This window comes from Ylistrum balloti, unplaced genomic scaffold, assembly GCF_031769215.1.
Source record: "Ylistrum balloti isolate Yb309-2 unplaced genomic scaffold, AGI_CSIRO_Ybal_v1 Utg370936, whole genome shotgun sequence".
NCBI lineage: Eukaryota > Metazoa > Mollusca > Bivalvia > Pectinida > Pectinidae > Ylistrum > Ylistrum balloti.
Window position 1 is genome coordinate 97882 of NW_026782529.1, and position 21616 is coordinate 119497.

General features: G+C 33.1%; 1 protein-coding gene across 1 annotated transcript in view; it reads right to left on the reverse strand.

Moving 5' to 3' along the window:
- LOC132559573 (zinc finger protein castor homolog 1-like) overlaps nt 1–10989 on the reverse strand; it is a 28010-nt gene extending 17021 nt beyond the window's left edge. The window contains exon 1 of the mRNA XM_060224203.1: nt 9333–10989. Within this exon, the coding sequence (XP_060080186.1) occupies nt 9333–10989 (1657 nt within the window). The remainder of the gene's footprint in view (nt 1–9332) is intronic.
- Nucleotides 10990–21616: the final 10627 nt, after the last annotated feature.

Here is a 21616-nt window from a genome sequence, read left to right on the forward strand (position 1 = left end):
GTATACTCAATAATTACAATTTTGCTTCCAAAAATTTTCCTTGATTCAAAGGGAATGCAAGCTGTGCTATTTTATTCTTAATAAAAACTAGTACTATAGTCAGATACAGCTCAGTGGTTAATTGACAATGTGCTTCACTAATTGGTGTTTTAGATCTGAACCATCAATTACTACAACATTACTAATTATAAGCAAACAAAGGTAAATATGAGAGAAAGCTATATTTCACTGAAAAATCCATTTTCCATTTTCCCAGAGTTTTATTGAACTATACACAATATCCATTATTTTCCCATCATTGAACAAACTTGGCTGAGAACAAAAACACTGGCTCTGTCAATACAGGTTCAAAGTTTGGCGTAAGTATTGAGGTAACCGTGGTAACGGTTGATACAGTAGAGACGACAAAGAAAGGGATATTGGTGCGATAGTATGTACCTGTGTCGGCATTACGAGCCCACATACATCAATTTTTCACCACAACGTGGCAGACAAAGCTAGCTGGTATTGATCTAACAGGTAGCCCTGACAGTCTAAACGTCCCAGGTAGGCTTTTGCAAATTTCTCGGAGTATGTTCACAGAGAAAATCATTCGGTTACCATAGCATCCACCCGGCTACAGGCTGTTTTTTCTATCGTTTGCGGGGAATTTTTGTTGAATAATTCATTTTCTTCTCATCCATTACTGCACATGACCTACGTATCTATGTATAACCAGCGATGCTAATCACACTGTTTACAGACCAATGTTGCCAGCCACACATTTTGTCAATATCCAATTCATCTATGTGGAATAAAAAAGGGATCAACACTTTTAATTATGAAGACTGATATTCCTCAAGAACAAAGCAGTATAATTAATGAATGACAACATATGAATGTCTTTGACATAGTCTTCATATATTTGATAAAATAAAACCCACACATACCTGGGTAGTTGAATATAGAACAAGCTAAAGCCAAACCTTAAATCAAGATATTGAATGTATTTATCATTAAGTTGGATCATAACATAGTTTCTGATATGTTACAGTTTTGAGTAATCAATATAGTGTCAGTATTGTAAAGGTTCTCAGTAATTAATCACAGGTTCTGGGGTAATAATTATAGTTTCTGTCAGATAAAGACTCCGAGTAACTCATCAAAAGTTTTTGGTATATTGAGAAGGTTCTGAATAACTGATAAAAAAGTTTATGGTGTATTATGAAGGTTTTAGATCTTTAATATAATTCCTGGTATAATGTTAAGATTTTGGGTAATCAATACATTTTCTGGTATATTGTTAGGGTTCTTGACAAAAGTATAGTTTCTGGTATATTGTACGGTTTGGGGTTATAAATATATAGTTAGTTTCTGGTATATTGTAAAGATTTTGGGTCCCCAATATAGTTTCTGGTATATTGTAAAGATTTTGGGTCCCCAATATAGTTTCTGGTATATTGTAAAGATTTTGGGTCCCTAATATAGTTTCTGGTATATTGTAAAGATTTTGGGTCCCTAATATAGTTTCTGGTATATTGTAAAGATTTTGGGTCCCGAATATAGTTTCTGGTATATTGTAAAGATTCTCATTTATCATTTCTAGTACAGGCTAATATTGTGTTAAGGTTGGATATTTTCAATCCATTTTTGACCTGTGAGACTTTGAGTCAAGATTTACCTATTTATTTAAAACAAAAAAGTGACATCCATTAACTCTATCATGATGCATGTAAATGGTTATAACACCACAATATTTAAAGAATTATGATTCTTTAGGGAAAAGTATTGTTGAAAAATTTTATCATCTTGGGTAGCATTATATCATGTAGAATCAGTTTTAAAAGATGTTTTGTGAATCCAGACAGGCAAAAACAGAAACAGACCATATTTTTTTCCCAATTAAGCTCTACAGCAACTATTTAATTCCGTTTGTATCATCACTTTGTTAAAATTCCTTTAATTTTTTTCTTTTTTCCAGGGCTTCATAAATGTGCATTTTTAAAAAAAATGTACGTCAGACAAACCTCAAGTCCTAAATTTTGTACTTTGATAGCCTCTTAAAGGCAAGCTACAACCCACTAATATTATAAAACAGCTAAAGTACAGAAAATACTCGGCCACATTGATACAGAAACTTCAGATTAATTCTGATAAAGATGTGAACTCTGATCACCCATCTTAAGTTACAGTTTAAACACAAGCCATGGTCCTGCATTAATTAAACATATACACAACAAGTACCAACACCCTCAAAGCTTACAACCAAGATATTACAAGTCTTCAAGTTCTGTCAAGACATTTTTTAACCACTGCACCTAGACAGAGTGAAGTGTAAACTCTTAAAGCTACATTCCCAATCAAAAAGCTGGGAGGAAGTTTTATCTGACGGGACAATTTTGGACAATTAGCCCTATTTATATAAGATCTCAATTTCTAACTGTGATAATATCAAATTTCCATAAAATTATCCTTAACTTAATATTTTCTTTGGCCAATTTAGGGCATTAAAAGGAGATGTGCTCTTGACAAAACTCCACATAATAGGAAATATACACAATCTACTTGTGTCACAGGATGGAGGCGGATTGGGGTGGTGATTTGTCTGGTACAAGTTAGAGGGGTCACTGTATCACAGGATGGAGAGAGATTGGGGTAGTGGTTAGTGTACTACAAGTTAGAGGGGTCACTGTATTACAGGATGGAGAGAGATTGGGGTAGTGGTTAGTGTAGTACAAGTTAGAGGGGTCACAGTATTACAGGATGGAGAGAGATTGGGGTAGTGGTTAGTGTAGTACAAGTTAGAGGGGTCACTGTATCACAGGATGGAGAGAGATTGGGGTAGTGGTTAGTGTAGTACAAGTTAGAGGGGTCACTGTATTACAAGATGGAGAGAGATTGGGGTAGTGGTTAGTGTAGTACAAGTTAGAGGGGTCACTGTATTACAAGATGGAGAGAGATTGGGGTAGTGGTTAGTGTAGTACAAGTTAGAGGGGTCACTGTATTACAAGATGGAGAGAGATTGGGGTAGTGGTTAGTGTAGTACAAGTTAGAGGGGTCACTGTATTACAAGATGGAGAGAGATTGGGGTAGTGGTTAGTATAGTACAGGTTAGAGGGGTCACTGTTGGGGTAGTGGTTAGTGTGGTACAAGTTAGAGGGGTCACTGTATTACAAGATGGAGAGAGATTGGGGTAGTGGTTAGTGTAGTACAAGTTAGAGGGGTCACGGTATTACAAGATGGAGAGAGATTGGGGTAGTGGTTAGTGTGGTACAAGTTAGAGGGGTCACTGTATTACAAGATGGAGAGAGATTGGGGTAGTGGTTAGTGTAGTACAAGTTAGAGGGGTCACTGAATTACAAGATGGAGAGAGATTGGGGTAGTGGTTAGTGTAGTACAAGTTAGAGGGGTCACGGTATTACAAGATGGAGAGAGATTGGGGTAGTGGTTAGTGTAGTACAAGTTAGAGGGGTCACGGTATTACAAGATGGAGAGAGATTGGGGTAGTGGTTAGTGTAGTACAAGTTAGAGGGGTCACTGAATTACAAGATGGAGAGAGACTGTTGGGGTAGTGGTTAGTGTGGTACAAGTTAGAGGGGTCACTGTATTACAAGATGGAGAGAGATTGGGGTAGTGGTTAGTATAGTATATGATAAAGGTTCAGATTAGGGGAAGGATTGGGGAGTGTTACTTAAGGATTTAGGTTTAGAAAGGATTGGGGACTGTAACTGAAAGACAGGTTTAAGACAGAGAAGGATTGAGGTTCAGAGAGGGGAGAAAAAGGGATTCTAACTGAAGAACTGAGGTTCGTGTTTCGGGACTCTTATCAAAGGATACAGGTTGAATACAGAAAAAGACAGATAAATCATATAATTATGCTTTAGAAATCAAGTTGGAACAAGAACAGTAAAAGTAAACAAGTTTTCCTGTATCTAATTTCATGTGATATCGATATGAATAATTACAGTGATAGATGATATACACAAACTGCTTGATATGTGGATAAAAGTATACACTTTTTTCAGAAATCCTTGGCTATTGTGAAAGAACATTTGGCATATAGATTTTATAACTTAAAAAGAGGTCATTCATTATGATCATGCAAGCACAGACATATTAATTCAGAAACTGCAGCCAGCAGACTACTAACTTTTGAAAGAAATATAGATGAAAAAAAAAAAAAAAAAACTAGATATGTAATTCAAACAATGAAATATATTGTTTTTCAGAAAATGGTAATTTTTTAAAATCATAAGCTGCCCTGTATCAGTGTGGTTATAAATTTGTGATATCTAAAAATATATACTGTAATTAGAGAGAAGTAAAGGATTTGGTGTAGTGGCCACTCCTGAGAGAAGGCAACGTACAGTGTAAGTGCTTTGCCCTAATCCTCTTTACTTTGGAAATAAAATTGAGATTTTCACTAGAAACAAACCAAGGTCAACAGCGAGACACTCTAGAATTCTAGACTTTCAGTACTCAGAACAAGGGTTGACCTGGCACGCACATTACCATAACATATACAAACATTATATATGTTTGACAATTTTGTTTTAAATACATAATTTTCATGATTCTGAGAGGTCATATATGAAATTTGGTATTCAAAACCTTAAATCATCATAAATATATATAAAATGAAGGTGATATCATGACCAGGTTCTTCTTCAAAGAAAACAAATATGAATTATGGATAATTATGTTGATTAAGACGTGGCTGAATCAGTCCATTGTAACACTTGGAGGGACGTATCAGATCAGGGTTGGAAATATTCCTTAATAGATCTACATAGATGATGTAGATACACAAAGAACATTTAAAGAACATATAAACTTTATCAAATACGATTCTAGTCTGCATGGTTCTCTCCAGAACCTAAAATTTTCTCCAATTTTTTTTTCTAATTCCTTTTTTTATTTTTCATATATAGTATACAAGTATTTTTTTCATTTTCTTTTTCAGTATTTCTGTAAATTTCTACTCCATTGTCAACTTATATGCTCTTCCATTGTCAAACCTCTTCATATTTTATTTATACACATATTTTATTTTACACAAAGAGGCTTTACCATAAAACGAATATACAGTAACATTTTATTTAATCCTTTAGTGTTGTGGACTGCTACACAAAACTCACACAAATGGGAATTAAAATACACGTAAATCCACATATATTTACCACTAACAAATTATTTGAAAAGACCTGTATTTACCTGTAATTTACTTGTACCACTGCTGAATTTTCATGCTAAATTTAGTTACCATTGTACATGTTAACTGATTAATTATACACGTTTCTACTAGTTCTTCCAAGTTTTTAAAATAATTGATTTCATGCCAAATACATATTTTTCCTACTTTGAAATTAAACCGACTGGCTTACAAATTAAATGGATTTTGTATAGAATGCTATCAAGACTAGAATTTGTCAGAGCTATTTGACCAGAACTAAGTTTGAACAAGGCATTGAGCTCTTCACAATGCCTGTAGTTTGGTGTTACTAGGGCAACATGGTCTGAATGCCTCGACGCAAATCGAATTTAGACATAAAATCATGCGCAAAAGAGGAAATTTTTGGACTAGGTGACGGCCCTACTTGACTGCCAGTCTTACCTGGGTTTTAATATTTCCACCTATATCACTGTTTGTATTATATCAAGGTTTCTGGCAGATTAAACTAAAACCAGCTATTTATAGGCTTTTTCAACTTATATAAAAGCAGATTCGTGTGTGGATTTGGAAAGGTACTTTAATTGTGACTGATAAAAAAATGGGACACATATATGAATTACACACAATTCTCAGTCATTTTATTTTCATACTTATGAAATACAACCCCTTGAAAGCCCATTTTAAAATAATTGTGTATTATAAACAATAAAGACTAACACAAGGTAACATAGTTACTGTACAGTTAGGTCTAAAACTTTTGCTTAGTACTTAGGAGTTTGTATACACATGTAAAATCCAGCTCAAACCGTAAATATTTAAAAGCATGCTAGAAATCTCCAATATTTGTCTAGTCCTAGTACTAGTATGCAGAAACAATATTTAATTTACAACTCATTCAATTTGTGGTTGTTATGGTGACCATGATAACACACACACAATTTTACCTAGGCATTCTTCTATACATATAAGTCTTATCTATAAAAAGAAGGCAAATTTTATGGGGTAGTGTACATTTAGTGCCACAAATATCCAGTCCTCTATATCTATACACACAGATCCCGATAAATACCGGGGTCACTACGATAAAAAATCTTTTAAAATTAGATTTCACTCGTGTTATTAATTACATTCAAAACATGAGTTTGGACTGCCACAGATTTTTTGTCATCAACATCACGTTTCACACTGATACTGCCCATTAATCATGAAAACCATGTATTTCAGGAAATAATCTAAATTCATAATCATAAATATTACTGCTTCTAAATTGTGATGATGTTTCAGTGTCAGTTTAAGAAAAAAGCAAAAAAAAAAAAAACAATTAATTGACTTCAATTGTTCTTTGTTCATTTGACAAGAACACCGAATGATATGATAATGATTATTACTCATAGTAAGTGATGATATTCGTAGAAAACTAACGATATCTAAGATGTATTCCAAGGATATGAAGTATTTTGAAATAATTCTGTATAGTGTTGCGGAGAACATATTAACATAACATGACAAGTTATTAATTAATTAATTAATTAATTAAATCTAGAGGTTAAAATTCCTGTACAGGAAATGATTTCGTGAAAAACAGAAACTGTGATGTAACATTTTTTTGATGCTCATATACTGATACTGACTTTCAAGACTATTTCAGCATTACTTAGGATCCATATATTGTCTGAGAGATAAGAGATTGAAAACATTACTTCTTAGCAATTATTTTTGTTGTAAGCAAGCATTTTCCACTAGTTTTTTAAGTGCTGAATGTTTGTATTTGACAGGTAAGGGAAATCTGATTATTGCACAGAAACTTATTTTCTATTTATAGAAACAATGACCTTGACCGTTGACTTTCAATATTGAGTGAGGAAATATCAAGCTGGCAACGCCTGAGGTTGCTAGGCTCCCAAGAACTTAAGTTACTGGATAGAAACCAGTCCTCTATCAATGCAAATGGTGACTGTGACCTTTGACCTTCATATCTGACAGGCAGTTATCAGAAACTAATGCTAAGATGAATTGTATGAATTTGGAGTTTAATGGGCCTAGGTAAACACAGATTATTGCACAGCAATCAACTATCTACAAATATATAGCAACCTTGACTTTTCAAATTTCAAGCAAATTGTATAAAGTTCAAGTTTTGTGCACTCACATTTAATTCAAGTTTGTTAATGACTTACACTTTACAATAATTAAAATTTCTATCAATCATGTATTTAAAAAGAAAAGATACAGTATCCATGTATCTATAAGATATATTGCCATTATGATAATTTGGAACAATTGGCTGATAAGACAACCGAGGAAAACACAGCTGAGTAACTACACAATTTGTCTACTAACTGCATGGCAACACTCAAAACTTCAATTCATCATCAGTGTCAATATCAGTTAAAATCTATACATTTGTGAGTCTGTATTGAAGTCTATCGCTAGAGGACTGATCTATAAAATACTCAGTGAAACTTTGTCAATTAATATCTCCATTTTGACAGTAAAAGCAAGATCTTTAGAATAATACTTCTGCAAACAAATGGACCACATTTTCATTGATTCTGAGATCGATCCCGCCTGTCATCAGCTGACTGACGAAGAATCAATTTCCTATGGGATAGTGTCGTTAAAATGTCACCGGTTGCCACAGTGATATGAGATTTTGCCCCCAGGTTTCCCTGACAATTAAGTCTTGTCTCTAGACTGATTAACATGAAAAATTAAACATAAATTTATTTACTTTCAAACCATGTAATAAATGTCGAGAGGCGTGAAAACAATAAATTCCTCCATTGTGTGAGTATGTAGAGTAAATGATGCCTGGAATAGTAATGAGATTATATCTACTGCTGTATATACTGGTATTTTGTGAATATAAAAAAAGGGTGAAATGTAATTTTAATTTCCTTAATGAAAAACAGTTCTGAAGATAAGGTTAATAAATTTCTATGAGTTGTCAGAAGAGGTCGCTAAATCTGACAGGTGACCTCAATGAACCCCAAAATAATAAATTCTAATTTTCGCATGTAGAATTTTGATCCATAAAATCTAAAATCTGTACATATAAATGAAGAACGATTCTCTATCAATTAAAAAATACAATGTATTATGTAAACTTTCTTTTCGGATTTATGTTGACTGGCGTAATGAAACTTTGGTACAATTAAACATATAAGTATCCATCTAACGTCAGACTATGAATATGATATGTAAATCAAATATGATCTTTTGCAAAACAAATTGAGGTGGCAATTTGGCCCTTGTTTTACAATTGTGGCCCAGCTTCTAATGAAATGAGCCAAAATGTTACTAAAGTGAGAAAAATCTAATCAGAGCAAACCTACATATCATTTAATGAGCATACCTATAACCCTCTTACCTACATCTTAACATCTTCGCATGAATGGACGAGGCAATATATTTGAACAGTGTCAAGTGTAAAGCAGTCTGTGTGTAATGTTGGTCACTGTGACCTATATCTTAACACTGTCAATGTACGACATCGTGTGTGTAAGGTTGGTCACTGTGACCTATATTTTAACACTGTCAATGTACAACATCCTGTGTGTAAGGTTGATCACTGTGACCTATATTTTAACACTGTCAATGTACAACATCCTGTGTGTAAGGTTGGTCACTGTGACCTATATTTTAACACTGTCAATGTATAACATGCTGTGTGTAATTTTGGTCACTGTGACCTATATTTTAATGCTGTCAATGCACACCATCCTGTGTGTAAGGTTGGTCACTGTGACCTATATCTTAACGATGTCATATGTACCACATTCTGTGAGTAGGGTCGGTCACTGTGACCTATATCTATTTTAACATCTTAAAATGACTGAGCTTTCCGAGAAAATAGGTCACCTTCTCCTCCTAAATCTGACATTCTAAAAATTTAAATAAATGTCAGTCAGAGAAGATAGGTTCAGAATGACCAGGGTTCCATAATTATAAAAGGATTTCTATCACAACATGTACCTTACCATCTTTGCTGTTTTCCAGTCCTGCTGACCACAACATGTTGGTTGAGATATTTAACAAATTTCAGCCCTACCTACTCTCGAGATGTAGCTGGACTTTTTTACCATGACACATTGAATTGAACTATTCTAAATTCAGTAAAGTCAAACAGAAAAGCCTTGTTACACAGCACAAAAAGAAATTTCTATAACAAGAATCTTACCATCTTCACTCTGCTTTCCAGCCTTGTTGACATGAGAGTTGACATAGTTGATGAAGATTCCAGACTTGCCTTCCTGAGATGTAGGAGGAGACTGCTTTGTATCCCCGTTTACTGCTGGATCCATTTGGAAGTTCTTTGGTAGGATAGGCCGAAACTTGTCCTTGCCTGGCATCACCAGACCACCATGTGCTAATATTTTATTTGAAGAGAAGTTTTCTGGGTGAACTTGACCGGTAACGGAGTCTGCAGATCGACTAAGCCCATACATCTGTAGCAATTCATTCATGGTGTTCTCTGCATAGTCTTTCAAGGCAGATATCTCAAGATTGTCTTGCTTTGAAGAATTTTTCGGGGTTGACTTTGGCACTGAAGGTTTATCTGTAGATGCAGTTAAACGTAAATCTTCTGGTGAGTTACGTCCAGACTCACTTCTCAGCGATACTTCATCGCCATCCATACTATATTCAAATTCAGAACTGTCACTGTCCATGTAATCGTCCGCATCTGTCCGACACACAGATAGATCAAGCGGCATGTTGATGCTCTGCGTCATCTGCGGTTTTCTAGCCTTTCTAGAGTTCCTGCTCTCAGAAGATGCAGAAGTGAGGTTTAGTGAACTAGAGCTATCATTAATACTGCTGTTAGAGGTAATACTGTTTTCTGTAGATTGAGATTTTACTACACTCAAATTCTCTCCCACGTCCATACTTTCATTTTGTATTCTCACATTTTCTTCTTCATCCATATAATCATCGTCATTTTCTGGAGGTGGAAATGTTGTATTTTGGTTGTTTAACTCATACTCCGCTAGTTCATCCTTATCATCTATACTATCATACTGTTCGATGATTTCTCGCACTTGTGTAATATTGCGTGGGGTTGCTTTACGACTTTTTCTTCGGCTTGCCCCGAACACCTTTAGTTGACTAGATACTGTTGATGTGGATGCTGATGCTGTAGACATGGAGATCGGTAACGTTGTAGGAGTTGACATAGATATAGTGGTAGATGGTTTTACAAATGACGTATCAACATTCCCTCCATTCTGATCTATACTCTCTACCTCCTCATTTTCCATGGTTACCAAATTACTCCCATCTTCATCATTTCTCTGTGAAAGATTTAAGGTCTTCGATATATTTTTATCACTAATACTAGGATCATGTGCCTCTTTTTCAGTTGTGTCGTTGTTATTCTTTTCACACCCTAATTCTTCTTTTTCACAACATGATGTTGTAATGCTATTTGATATAGGGCCAGAAGTGTCACTTACGGTATCATGGTATTTCCTTGTCACTAGAGACAGTGCATGCTCTTCAGATCCGCTACAACACACAGCTGTTTCATCAACCTTCTTTTCATTTATGTCTGAAGACAAAGTGTTTCTATCATTGTCCTTTACCAGTGAAATCGGGCTATTTTGGGGTATTTCATCTTCACCGTTATCCAAAACCTCTTTTTCAAAAGTGTTCGTTGCCAGGGAGAGGTTGACGGGACTCGTACAATTAAAACTGGCCTGAGTTAAAGGTTCTGGATGACAGGGAGTTGATGATGAAGGTAGGCCAGGAAGAGACAGAGGAGGATCATTGCTGATCAACTTCAGTTTGGCACATATTGCATCAAGCTTGCGTGTCTTCGTTGAGACTACAGAGGCCATTTTGGAAGTTCCTTGGACGGCAGCAGTGTAAAAATGGCTTGTCGAAATGAAGTCACATAATGGTGATGTTGTCTATAAGTTATCAGAAATCCATGCTGTATCTGCAGAGTCTGTGACCATCTTCTGAAATTATACAAGATCTCAGTAAGAATTTCTCATCAGGAAAAAATCTTCTTTTAACACTTTATTGAGTTTTCCCTATGCCTCCATCTTTACCGGTCCTGCATGTATAGATTTGTATTGGACACTACAACACGTACAGAGAAATCGTCAAAGATGAAAAAATTTATAACAATCTAATGTCCTCGGTCATGAAAATATCTCTGTCCCCCAAGTTGATTCATTAGTCAGTTTGTAAATTCCATGAAATTTTGCAAAAACTTCATAGTTTACAATAACTGACAGGAGAAAACTAAGCCAAAACATCAAACTTCTGTAAAACTATTAAATTTTCATTAATTTTTGTGGGTACTCTAAAAGGACTTATCTGTATATCCGTTAAATCATTAACATCTAAAAATCATTAACATTGTTTTTACTCTTTATCCACAAAATCTAGTGCTTATAATAATAGCATTCTTTTTTCAAAATAATAAAAAAAAAAGAAATGTAAGCTTTCATAAAAAAAATGTTTTCACAGAAAAACTTGAATTTGTCAAAAATACACAATTTTTCTCTAATTTCATAAATATAACATACATTGGTCAACATGAAACATAAAGATTTGGTTAAGTACATTAATTTCTAATTCTCCACTGTATAACTGAAAAAATTCTATTTGTAACTTTTAAAGCTGTTATGTGGGAAAATAATTCCAGTATTGGAGGAAAGCATCAAAAGTGTCAACTCCTACAGGATAAAAATGTCAGTGACATTTTAGACTAAACTGGCGATGTTGGAAAGGTCATTTTCTCATGAACATGATAAAACACCCAATATTTCTGCGGAACTGCTTTAATTTACAATAATAAAGTCCCAAAATCAAAAACCCAAATGTCAATTTATTGAAACTGTGTACAATATGCTTACTGTACTACATTAGCACAGAGATTTTACTGTAGAAACACTTTATACTATGTATTTGTTTTTAACTCTCCAATTATTTTGAATAGCTATACTTGAGCTGCCACTTAACTGTTGAATGACACAAATACCTATAGTATTTAAATATTATTATTTAAAACCTGAATGAAACCTACACCAAACCCTCAATTAAAATGGATTATTCTGGCAGTATTGGACACACAATGGCCAATAAATAAAATTGTGTGTATATGTCCACTTTCCTCACTAAATACCAGAGTTTTAACTATCTGTACTCTAATTATTTTTTTTTTTATCTAAATCTAGTTTCTCAATGTCACTGACTAAAACTATAAAATATCTCTGTTTAGAGACAAGTTTCTTTCTAACAAACAGAAATTTCTATCAAACTGCTTTCAGACTGCAAAGAAAATTAAACTTCTGTTACATATTTGTCATAAGTAAAAAGCAAGCCAAAGTACTTATAACATTATTATCGTTTGACACTCTTCAAGTTATAAAATTAACTTCAAAATCAACAAAGAATAAATTTGCATACATCTCAAATTACAATTAGAGGTTTTTACTACCTTATTATCGGTATATATTACTTTCAATCTCTGCACAAAAATCTTGAAATATTTGCGGATTTATAGTGTATTTGACTAACATGATCTAGTTTGCTATCTTTTTCTCTGCTTTGGTTGATTTTGATGTGGTATATCAGTAAAACTTTACCTTGGCCTTGACCTTCAGGCCAGTAGGCTGAAAAATTTGTCCGAGATATTTGAGTTCTGAACATCTGCACAAGTTTTCATACAACATGTATTTAAAATGAGACAGATTTAGCAATGACGGACAGATTGACAGATGGACAGATGGACAGACATCACTTTCAAAGACAGGGTTATAATCCAAACATACGACTCTTCCCATTTGACTGAAAGATACAGAATAATGGTATAAATGTATCTGCTTAAAAGCAATTCCATCAAAAAGAACTTCACAGAGAGGCAAGTTTTGCATCAGTTTGATCAATGAAATGAATTAGGCTCTCTAACCATCAACTATTTCTAGAATTTTGCCGATAACAGATCCGATAAAAACAGAAAAACATAACTCACTATTTTCCCTGTTTTTAGTAATATAAAGCTATGAAGAGAATACAGCTTGCTAAACCCCTTCAACACAGCTTTGGGACAAAAGAGGGACGCTTTTCTCACATTCATTGGAAATCAATTTGCTCTTTCGCATTTCATTGAATAATAACTCTGAAAAAGGATTTTCTCGGCAGACATTGATCATGGAGTTGGGCTATTAAGAGGATTTCACCACCAAAACGGTGAAGTCTTCACTTCATTGTGTGAAATATTGCTATAATGCGAAACAGTCACTACCTTTGTAAAAGCTGCAGAAATGCACAATCTCAATCAAATATTGATGAATTATAGTTAATTAAAGTTATAATATATTATTCAGCTTATAATTTCAAAATACATTTTAATGATTTTCACATGAAATATTTCAGTTATCATTGTCACAATATCAAATTCAAAGAAAGGAAAAAATGTTGAAATAGCAGTCTTAAAAGTATTTAATTAAAATCAGATGTGAAGTTTTCAGTACAAAACAATTTGTCACTGGATGACAACTGCATCAGAAAACTCCTATAATATGCACAAAATATGAAGGTAAATGCTGTCAGATGAATCTTTTCAATTATTACAAGATGGGAGGTTTAGTTTGACTGAGAAAGAGAACTTTCATAAAATCACTGACAATGTAAAAACTGAAAAACTGCATAGAAAATTAACAAAAAATCATTATTACTGCTTTTTTTTATAAATACAAAACAGGAAAAAACAATATCTCTGAAATGATCAGGAACTTGTACAAAAGTAAGACATATTTCTTTCATGTGAAACACAAGATTTTAACATAAAATAGCTTAAAGCTCTGTCAATTTATAAAAATGTACGTAAATGCCAAGTATAAAACAATAACATTACTCATGTTCTTTTCAGAATATCACTTCTCTCACTGTCATGACTGTTAACTTCCATGAAATTAATTGAATTATTGTGTGTAGATTTTCCAAGGGACCTCTGGTTTGAAGATATCAAATTAAAACACTGTCTTTTGTTCTGTCATGAGTGGGGAAACGGGGAAACATAAATCCCTATCATCACTTAACTGTCACTGGCTGCCTCTGATATTGACAAATGATTAAATTAGGCCAATGAACCTGACCCCAGGGCATACAATACCTGTACATAGAAATAACAATAAAACTCCTCATAATTATTAATTCTCATAAAAACACGATTTTGTAATATAAAAAACTACAAAGAGCAATAACGAAAATTACAGGTAAAATTTTAAACTAAGGTATGTTTATCATAGAACACCAATCAAAGGCAAATTTCCTTATATTACTACCTTTAATGGTAACTAATTATATGAAATCTCTTACATGATGAAAATCAAATCTTTGTATATTTGCTGTTTTCAATGATTAATAAATCTAATTAAACTTGCTATTTTTAATAACTAACTAATTTTCATAAATTTGCTATTTTTAATGATAATACATCAAAGTGATTCAGAAAAATCTATAGTTTTTTTTAAAATTAACTGGAATACACAAGATTCTTAATGTACAACAATGAAGAATTTCTTTTCATCATTTACTGACCAACTAATTCAAATACCTGGTAATGACCAGATGTTACAAATGCAAAATCTACTCAATTTCATTATTATGTCTAGGTTAACTGAATCATACTCAGGAAACTGCAGTACAAACTTGTACATCTAGAAGAATGTCTTGTTTTAGCTCATCAATAATTTAACACTGATGAAGAAACCTTAAATACAAATTTCTGCTTTCAATAGAAGCATAATCTACAACATAGATATATCATAAGTACATGTGTATATATATATATATATATATATATCACAAACTTAATGAAGAAATGTGTCTGTGTCTTAATAGATTTCAGAAACCTATACAGACAGACCTTAAGATACACACAAAAGTACACGTTTCATTCTATCATGGAACACAAGTCCATACTTTCTAACCAAAAGGGTTCACAAGTTTTACCTTGTCATGATTAATCATACAGCCAAAAAACCTAACAGCTTTATTACATTACTCATGAATTAACAAATTGCTAAAACAATTTTTTGGTATTGCAATATTAAAAATCAATCTGAAACTTCCATTTGACATTTAATGCAGACAGATTTTAATTTGTCATTACTGTTTCTTAAACCATATTTAAGCTATTTTAAAGCCAAAATGATTTCCACTAAATCTTAACCTCAGAAAGACTTTAAAACTTCTGAAACAGACCTTTAACAATACAGATGATGCTCCAACTCATGAAGCTGACAACATGGAAGTGTAGATCTTATCTGTATAAGAGCTCCAAATGGTTTCCTTCGTTGATAGCGACTAAGTGACACGATTAGAACAATGGACAAATTACTGTTTTATCTGATTACAAAGATATAAGCGAAAGCCTTAATATCACATTTTCTTCATGGCTTTGATTACGATCAATCATTAATACTCACAAGTTTAAAAGTATTTCTTTTCTATTTGTGGTTACTAGATACAATATACATATTATTTCTTTTTCAACAAAAATGAAAATTTTGATAATGAAATATGCATAAGGAATGATGTAATATGATAAAAAAGAAAAAGATTCTGTCGTTACTTCCTACTTCAATAGAAGACAATGGACAACATAAATTTCCATAATTTTCCTTAATTTAGAATCAACACCTGTCAAAAAAATGTGGGAAAGCACTCTGGTCATGTCAAATCTAGTATAACTTGTAATACATTTTATGGTACTCCAGAGTGCAAAATAATGTATGTTCTATATAACTTCACTAAAGAACAGGTATAATGCTCTTTTTTAAAGAATTGAAACCTCGTAATGACTCATTCATAGCTCTTACATAAACATAACGTCTTGAGAAGTATGTATTAGATGAAAAATATTCAATATTAAAATACAGAAAATCACTATATGTGGTTTTCATGTATATATATACCTGACAAAATACATACCTGTCCGATAAGTCTTAGTGTGAATAACAATATGTTAAATACCTGTACAAGTTCCTTTGTTAAAACGCTGCCACTAAAGATTATCGTTTTTGGCAAAATATCTCTTGTGTCACAGAATTATAGCAATAAGTTGAGTGTTAATATAGTCCTGTATCGAATTCTTCAAAATATTTCTACATACATAACGGGGACTTTAGCAACAATGACGGTATATATACTTGGGTGTTCAGTTTATGTCCTCCAGTAAACAGCTCACTTCAAGTATTTTTAAAACAGTAATAAAATTTGCATGGAGGACATTCAGCACTTTTAACAGGTTTGCTGATAAAAAAGTTTTTGAAGAAACTTTTAGCATGAAAATTTGAAATATATAAATGAACATACTATCCAAAGGTGTTGCAAAATTATTCTATACAGTTTTGAAAGCACGTTAAAATTGTAAAGATATATTGGAAATAATTGTCCTTCAGATTCTAAATATACACCACTGTCAACACAAAAACCATAAAAAAATATTGAAGCTATTATATAAACATGAAAATAAAATAAAATAAATAAAAATACCAGCAGATGATGCAAAAAAACAAAACCAGCACATCACAATATCAAGTCTCTCAAGAATGAATGATTTAAAAGATCATGCACGTTTTCATGAAAGTAAGTTTTATACAAAAAGAGTCTTTAGGTATACTTAATAAGCAATAGTGAGGATAAGATTGAGTGTCTGTGTATGACCCCCAGCTATTGTGACCTCCGAGTGTTTAAAATTAATTACACCTGAATTGGTCTATTGATGTACCCTATCACGATATCTGACATATCAACACATCGATGCTCTAGCACCATCCAGTGTTACCGTAAGGCCACCGTATACATCTATCTCCACATCTGCCTTACCTGTTATACCATTGTTCCAATGATAAGCTATTCCTTCATTACTTAACATTTAATGATCTCCGCTTACCTGTATAGATATTCTCGTTACCACAGTTTTACTTAGAAACAACTGTATCTGATGTGCCGAAGTGCTTATATCATTTTCATTTTACTTAGTGTCAACAAAGATATGAATTAGCTATCAAAGTTATTGAGTTGGTCAGTTTTTTTCAGATACAGTGTATGCCAGGTAACTGACATCTTAATAATAAAAGTGCTTTTTGTAAAGAGATTTAATCAATGACAAGATACATCATTATTATTACATATATGATTGTCATCTTTTAAAAATTTATAGCAATTTTATAACAATCATTTCATCACTAGAAAACCATCTCTAAATATCATTTTTTGAGTTCCGAGGAAAGAGTGATTAAATTTCACAGCGTACTATGAGCTAATGATTTACCTTGCCATGGATACTGTCACTCATCAACAGATAATCATCAAGATTTAAAAGATAAATGACTTTAAATGTGTAGAGCGTCATACATGAAACACACTACATCACGACAATGTTTGATGCAGATATAGATTTCTCAAAGTAACTTAGTCATGTAAACTTACAGTTTCCAAAGGTAATGACGACAGGACGTCCCAGGTGATGAAAAGGCTGACAACACCTTTTACCTTAGTGACTGACACAAAGCTATTCATATGAAATGCTACCATGGGACACTGAAAACTATTTCCCCATATAGATTTCAGTTATTCTTCTGTGGAGAAAAAGTCGATCCCATATCACTGGGACTCTCCAACTACCAGCCTAGTCTCTATACCTGTATCCAGCCTACCTGTTCTTACCTGCAAATTTGGGTGTTGCCATGGCAATACTAACAACGTTCCACTAGCGGCATGCATAAATAATAGCGAGGTTGCTATAACAATCTGCACTTCTGGAGAGGCATTCAACAATGAAAATTACTGGAAATCAATCCATTTCTACAGGCTGGGACAAAAACTCCACAATTTTTATAGAAAGCAATATCTGCGATTCTTCTATGTACCTGACTTGCATTCAGATATTACAGGATGGTACCAGCGTAGTAAGCCTGGCCTTTAATATACACAATCAGTATTTTTATCTATATAAAACCTATGTGTTGTCATTCAAAATCTTTTCACACATGGGAGATTTTTATGGCCCGTTTAACTGTCATATTTCGGTGATATAATGAATTTTGCACAAGATGTATTCAGAGGTGTATCGACTACTGGCTCATTGCGTTGCCACGCAGTTCTTAGTGGACCGCTAGAAATTCATTCCTATAAAATCATGTAGCAATACAATTCTAGTGGTTTTAAAGGACTACAGTTATCAGTGTTGACTTAAACTATGAGAACCAAACTATTAATCATAGAAAGCATAAATATATGCATGCATCTGATTAATTCGTTCTTTCACCATTGTGAATGAGAGGGCTTGTCTCCACAGCACAAACAGCCATGATTATTAATCAATGGACCTATTGATAAACACTTAAACTGTATTGACAGCATATGAAACAACAGCTATGCCGGCCAATACAGACATGTCCAACACGATACACACTATTGACACAAATTAATCTAATACCCACAAATCTTCCAACTCCCATCACAAATAACCGGCTTGGTCAATTTTTCTTTAAATGTGAACTCATTCATTTTTGTAATTAAAAAGAAATTGTAAGGAAATTTATTTTTGAGAATCTGCTCCATATTTGGTAGCGCTTGGATTTTTGAAAAAAAATTTAAATAACATTTTTTTAAAGCTTTATATATCTTTTCAAAAATGAACTTTATAAGACGTTTATATTTCAATGAATTTCAGCTATTTAGACATAGATAAATAAATATTCTGCATTTATAACAATCCATTGTTTCTTTTAAACTATTCAAGAGGTTCAGTGTATTAAAGTGTTGAGTTTGGAACATGTTACTTAAACTTGACTGCCTGCAGGCATATAGATACTTTTCCAATATGAGAATATTTTAAAGTTCATCAGGCAAACATTCCACTGCTATATCAGACCATATACCCCCGAAATCTTAAGATATATTGACATGATTTTGATTCAATGAAGGGGAATAACTCTTCCGCAAACATTGTGATAAAGTATATCTGTATTTGTGTTGTGTTGACAATAAAAGTGATTTTTTGGGGCAATCAATTTTTTCTAATCTTTCAACTATTTCTGATACCGATGTAAACTGTATAATTAGTATACAATGTACTTATGTGATGTTAGCAACTAAAAGAGAATTTGGGAATATAGCTTTAAATGAATGCCAGAAATGTATCAAGACATGAATATCCCGGATTTCTAACTTTTTAGATAATCTGATTACAAATGTTTGTTCCTTCTCATCATTTCAAACATGGTTGTACCATATCAATTTTGGATTGGCTTTATATTGTTTAACGTCCTATCAATACTTTTTTGTCTGCCATGGTCATGTAAGATGACCCGTCCCATGTAGTGCATGTGTTGAGTGTTTGTGTTTGTGGGAGGCTGCAATATGTTGGTATAAGCTTTGTGATAGTGCAGAAATGAAGTTGACTTTATGGTGTTCCCAGCAGGTGGTCAAATTACATTGACAACAGGGCAAACCAGTTGTCACATTACCATAATACTGATAGGGATAGTCTCTAGTTATGTCTCTGCCAGGGAACAGAACTCAAAGCCTTCCTCACAGAGGGTGAACCCTCAAACTAAAAGCCAAAAAAAGATGCTGGATGGAAGACAAGATAACACTAACACAAAGTGTGAATTATCCCCCCCACCTCCCCCGCCCCCGACCCCTTAACCTGCTGTTTGAAAAAAAGGACTCACAATAATAACACTGGTACACAGATTAACTCTATTCCACCACTGATACTGTTATTTTGATAAAGATCATCTCGTGCCCAAAAAAAACAAATTACATAATCAATAACCTTTGTTATGGGATATATAAAAGTGTAAATATGAGGTTTACTCATAAAACTGGAAAACTTTGCCCGTGATAAATGCGATTTTTTTTTAAAAACAACACAATGAGGGACTTGTTGGAAATATTATATGATATCATATTAATGAATATACCACCGTAAAATTTGCACTTTTGCCAGTCTGTTTCTAATCTGAATGGGTTACATGGTAAAAACATAAAAACAAAACAAAATTTGAACTACACCACTAGAGTTATGAGATAGCTAGTGGACACAGTTTCAGGCATTTTCCAATCTGTTTCCATGGTAATGGGGGAGGGGGGAGGAATCCTCCAGTGCAAAAAGCACCACTAGAATTGATAGGGTAATAAATGGACAAAGTCCATATCTTGAACAGTTTTGATATTTTAATCAGGAAATAACAAAATATTATAGTTTGGAAAGAAAACAAAATATAAAATCCCAAATTTCAGTATTCTGTTACTTACCGGTAGCTTCTAAAGTGAATGAACACTGCCATATTTGACACACAGAATACCATCACAATGTTAAAATCCAAGTTATTCAATTGCCATATATAGATCACAAGCTAATTCCTCTGAAACATTTAAGAAACTTAAGTTTTTCCAGGATTTTCTTATACTTAGAGATATTGCATACATGTTGCAGTTGATTCGATATTGGTAAGGGTTCCTGTTCCGAATATCACAATTTTTGTGCAAAATTTCGCCTACTGACAGAAAAACTCAGGATTAAAGGATAGGCAGGTTGATAAAAATTATGGGAAAGTTTTATGATCATTCTAGTGAATAGACGATGATTCAAACCATGTAGAAAAAAGAATGCCTTTTCAATCTTAAATTTTAAACTGATCAAAGATAAAGTTGAAAATAAAATTATTTCACAGCATGTTATTTAAATTTTCTTTACCCTCATGTCACTTTAGAAAAGGCATTTTTGCAATAAGTATGCCCTGTTGAACATAGGATTCAAATTACTTAAGACTTAGCTATTTTAACAAAAAATAACATCATACTTTCTTAAATAAAGAAATTATTTCATGAAGTTAAAAACAACAAAATTAAATTATTTTTTGTACTTTCAGTTACATTTCTATGCTATCCCTTTATTCACAATTGATTTCCAATGTCCAGCTTAACCACTTCTCTAGTTTGGGAAACCCTTCCAAAATTTAGCACTGATCACATGATGGATTTAAAAACCAGGCAGTCCAGTTTGCAAACACCAACACATGATGGTGGCAAGAAATGACAGCAACAGTATTGACACAGTTCTTAAAATCACACTTTTTAGCACCAGATTTTGATATAGGTGTTATTTGATAACTAAGACAATTCATAATTACAAATTAAGTTACAACATTGTCACGACCTATTCAGCCATGGGTAGCCATTTCTGTTTACAGGTGATGGTGATTGTGGGAATGTGTTATCATATATGACACAAAAATTTACATATCCAGACTGTTGATCAACAGATAAAGATTACCCTATTTATGACAACTAATAATTCATTTCATTTCAGCGGAAACCAATTGTAATTGTTCATATAGCGATAATCTTGATATATGTATGCAATAATAAAAATAATGAGTTAAAAAAATATTGTTTTATCGTGATGTTGTTTTAATATCCATAACTTAT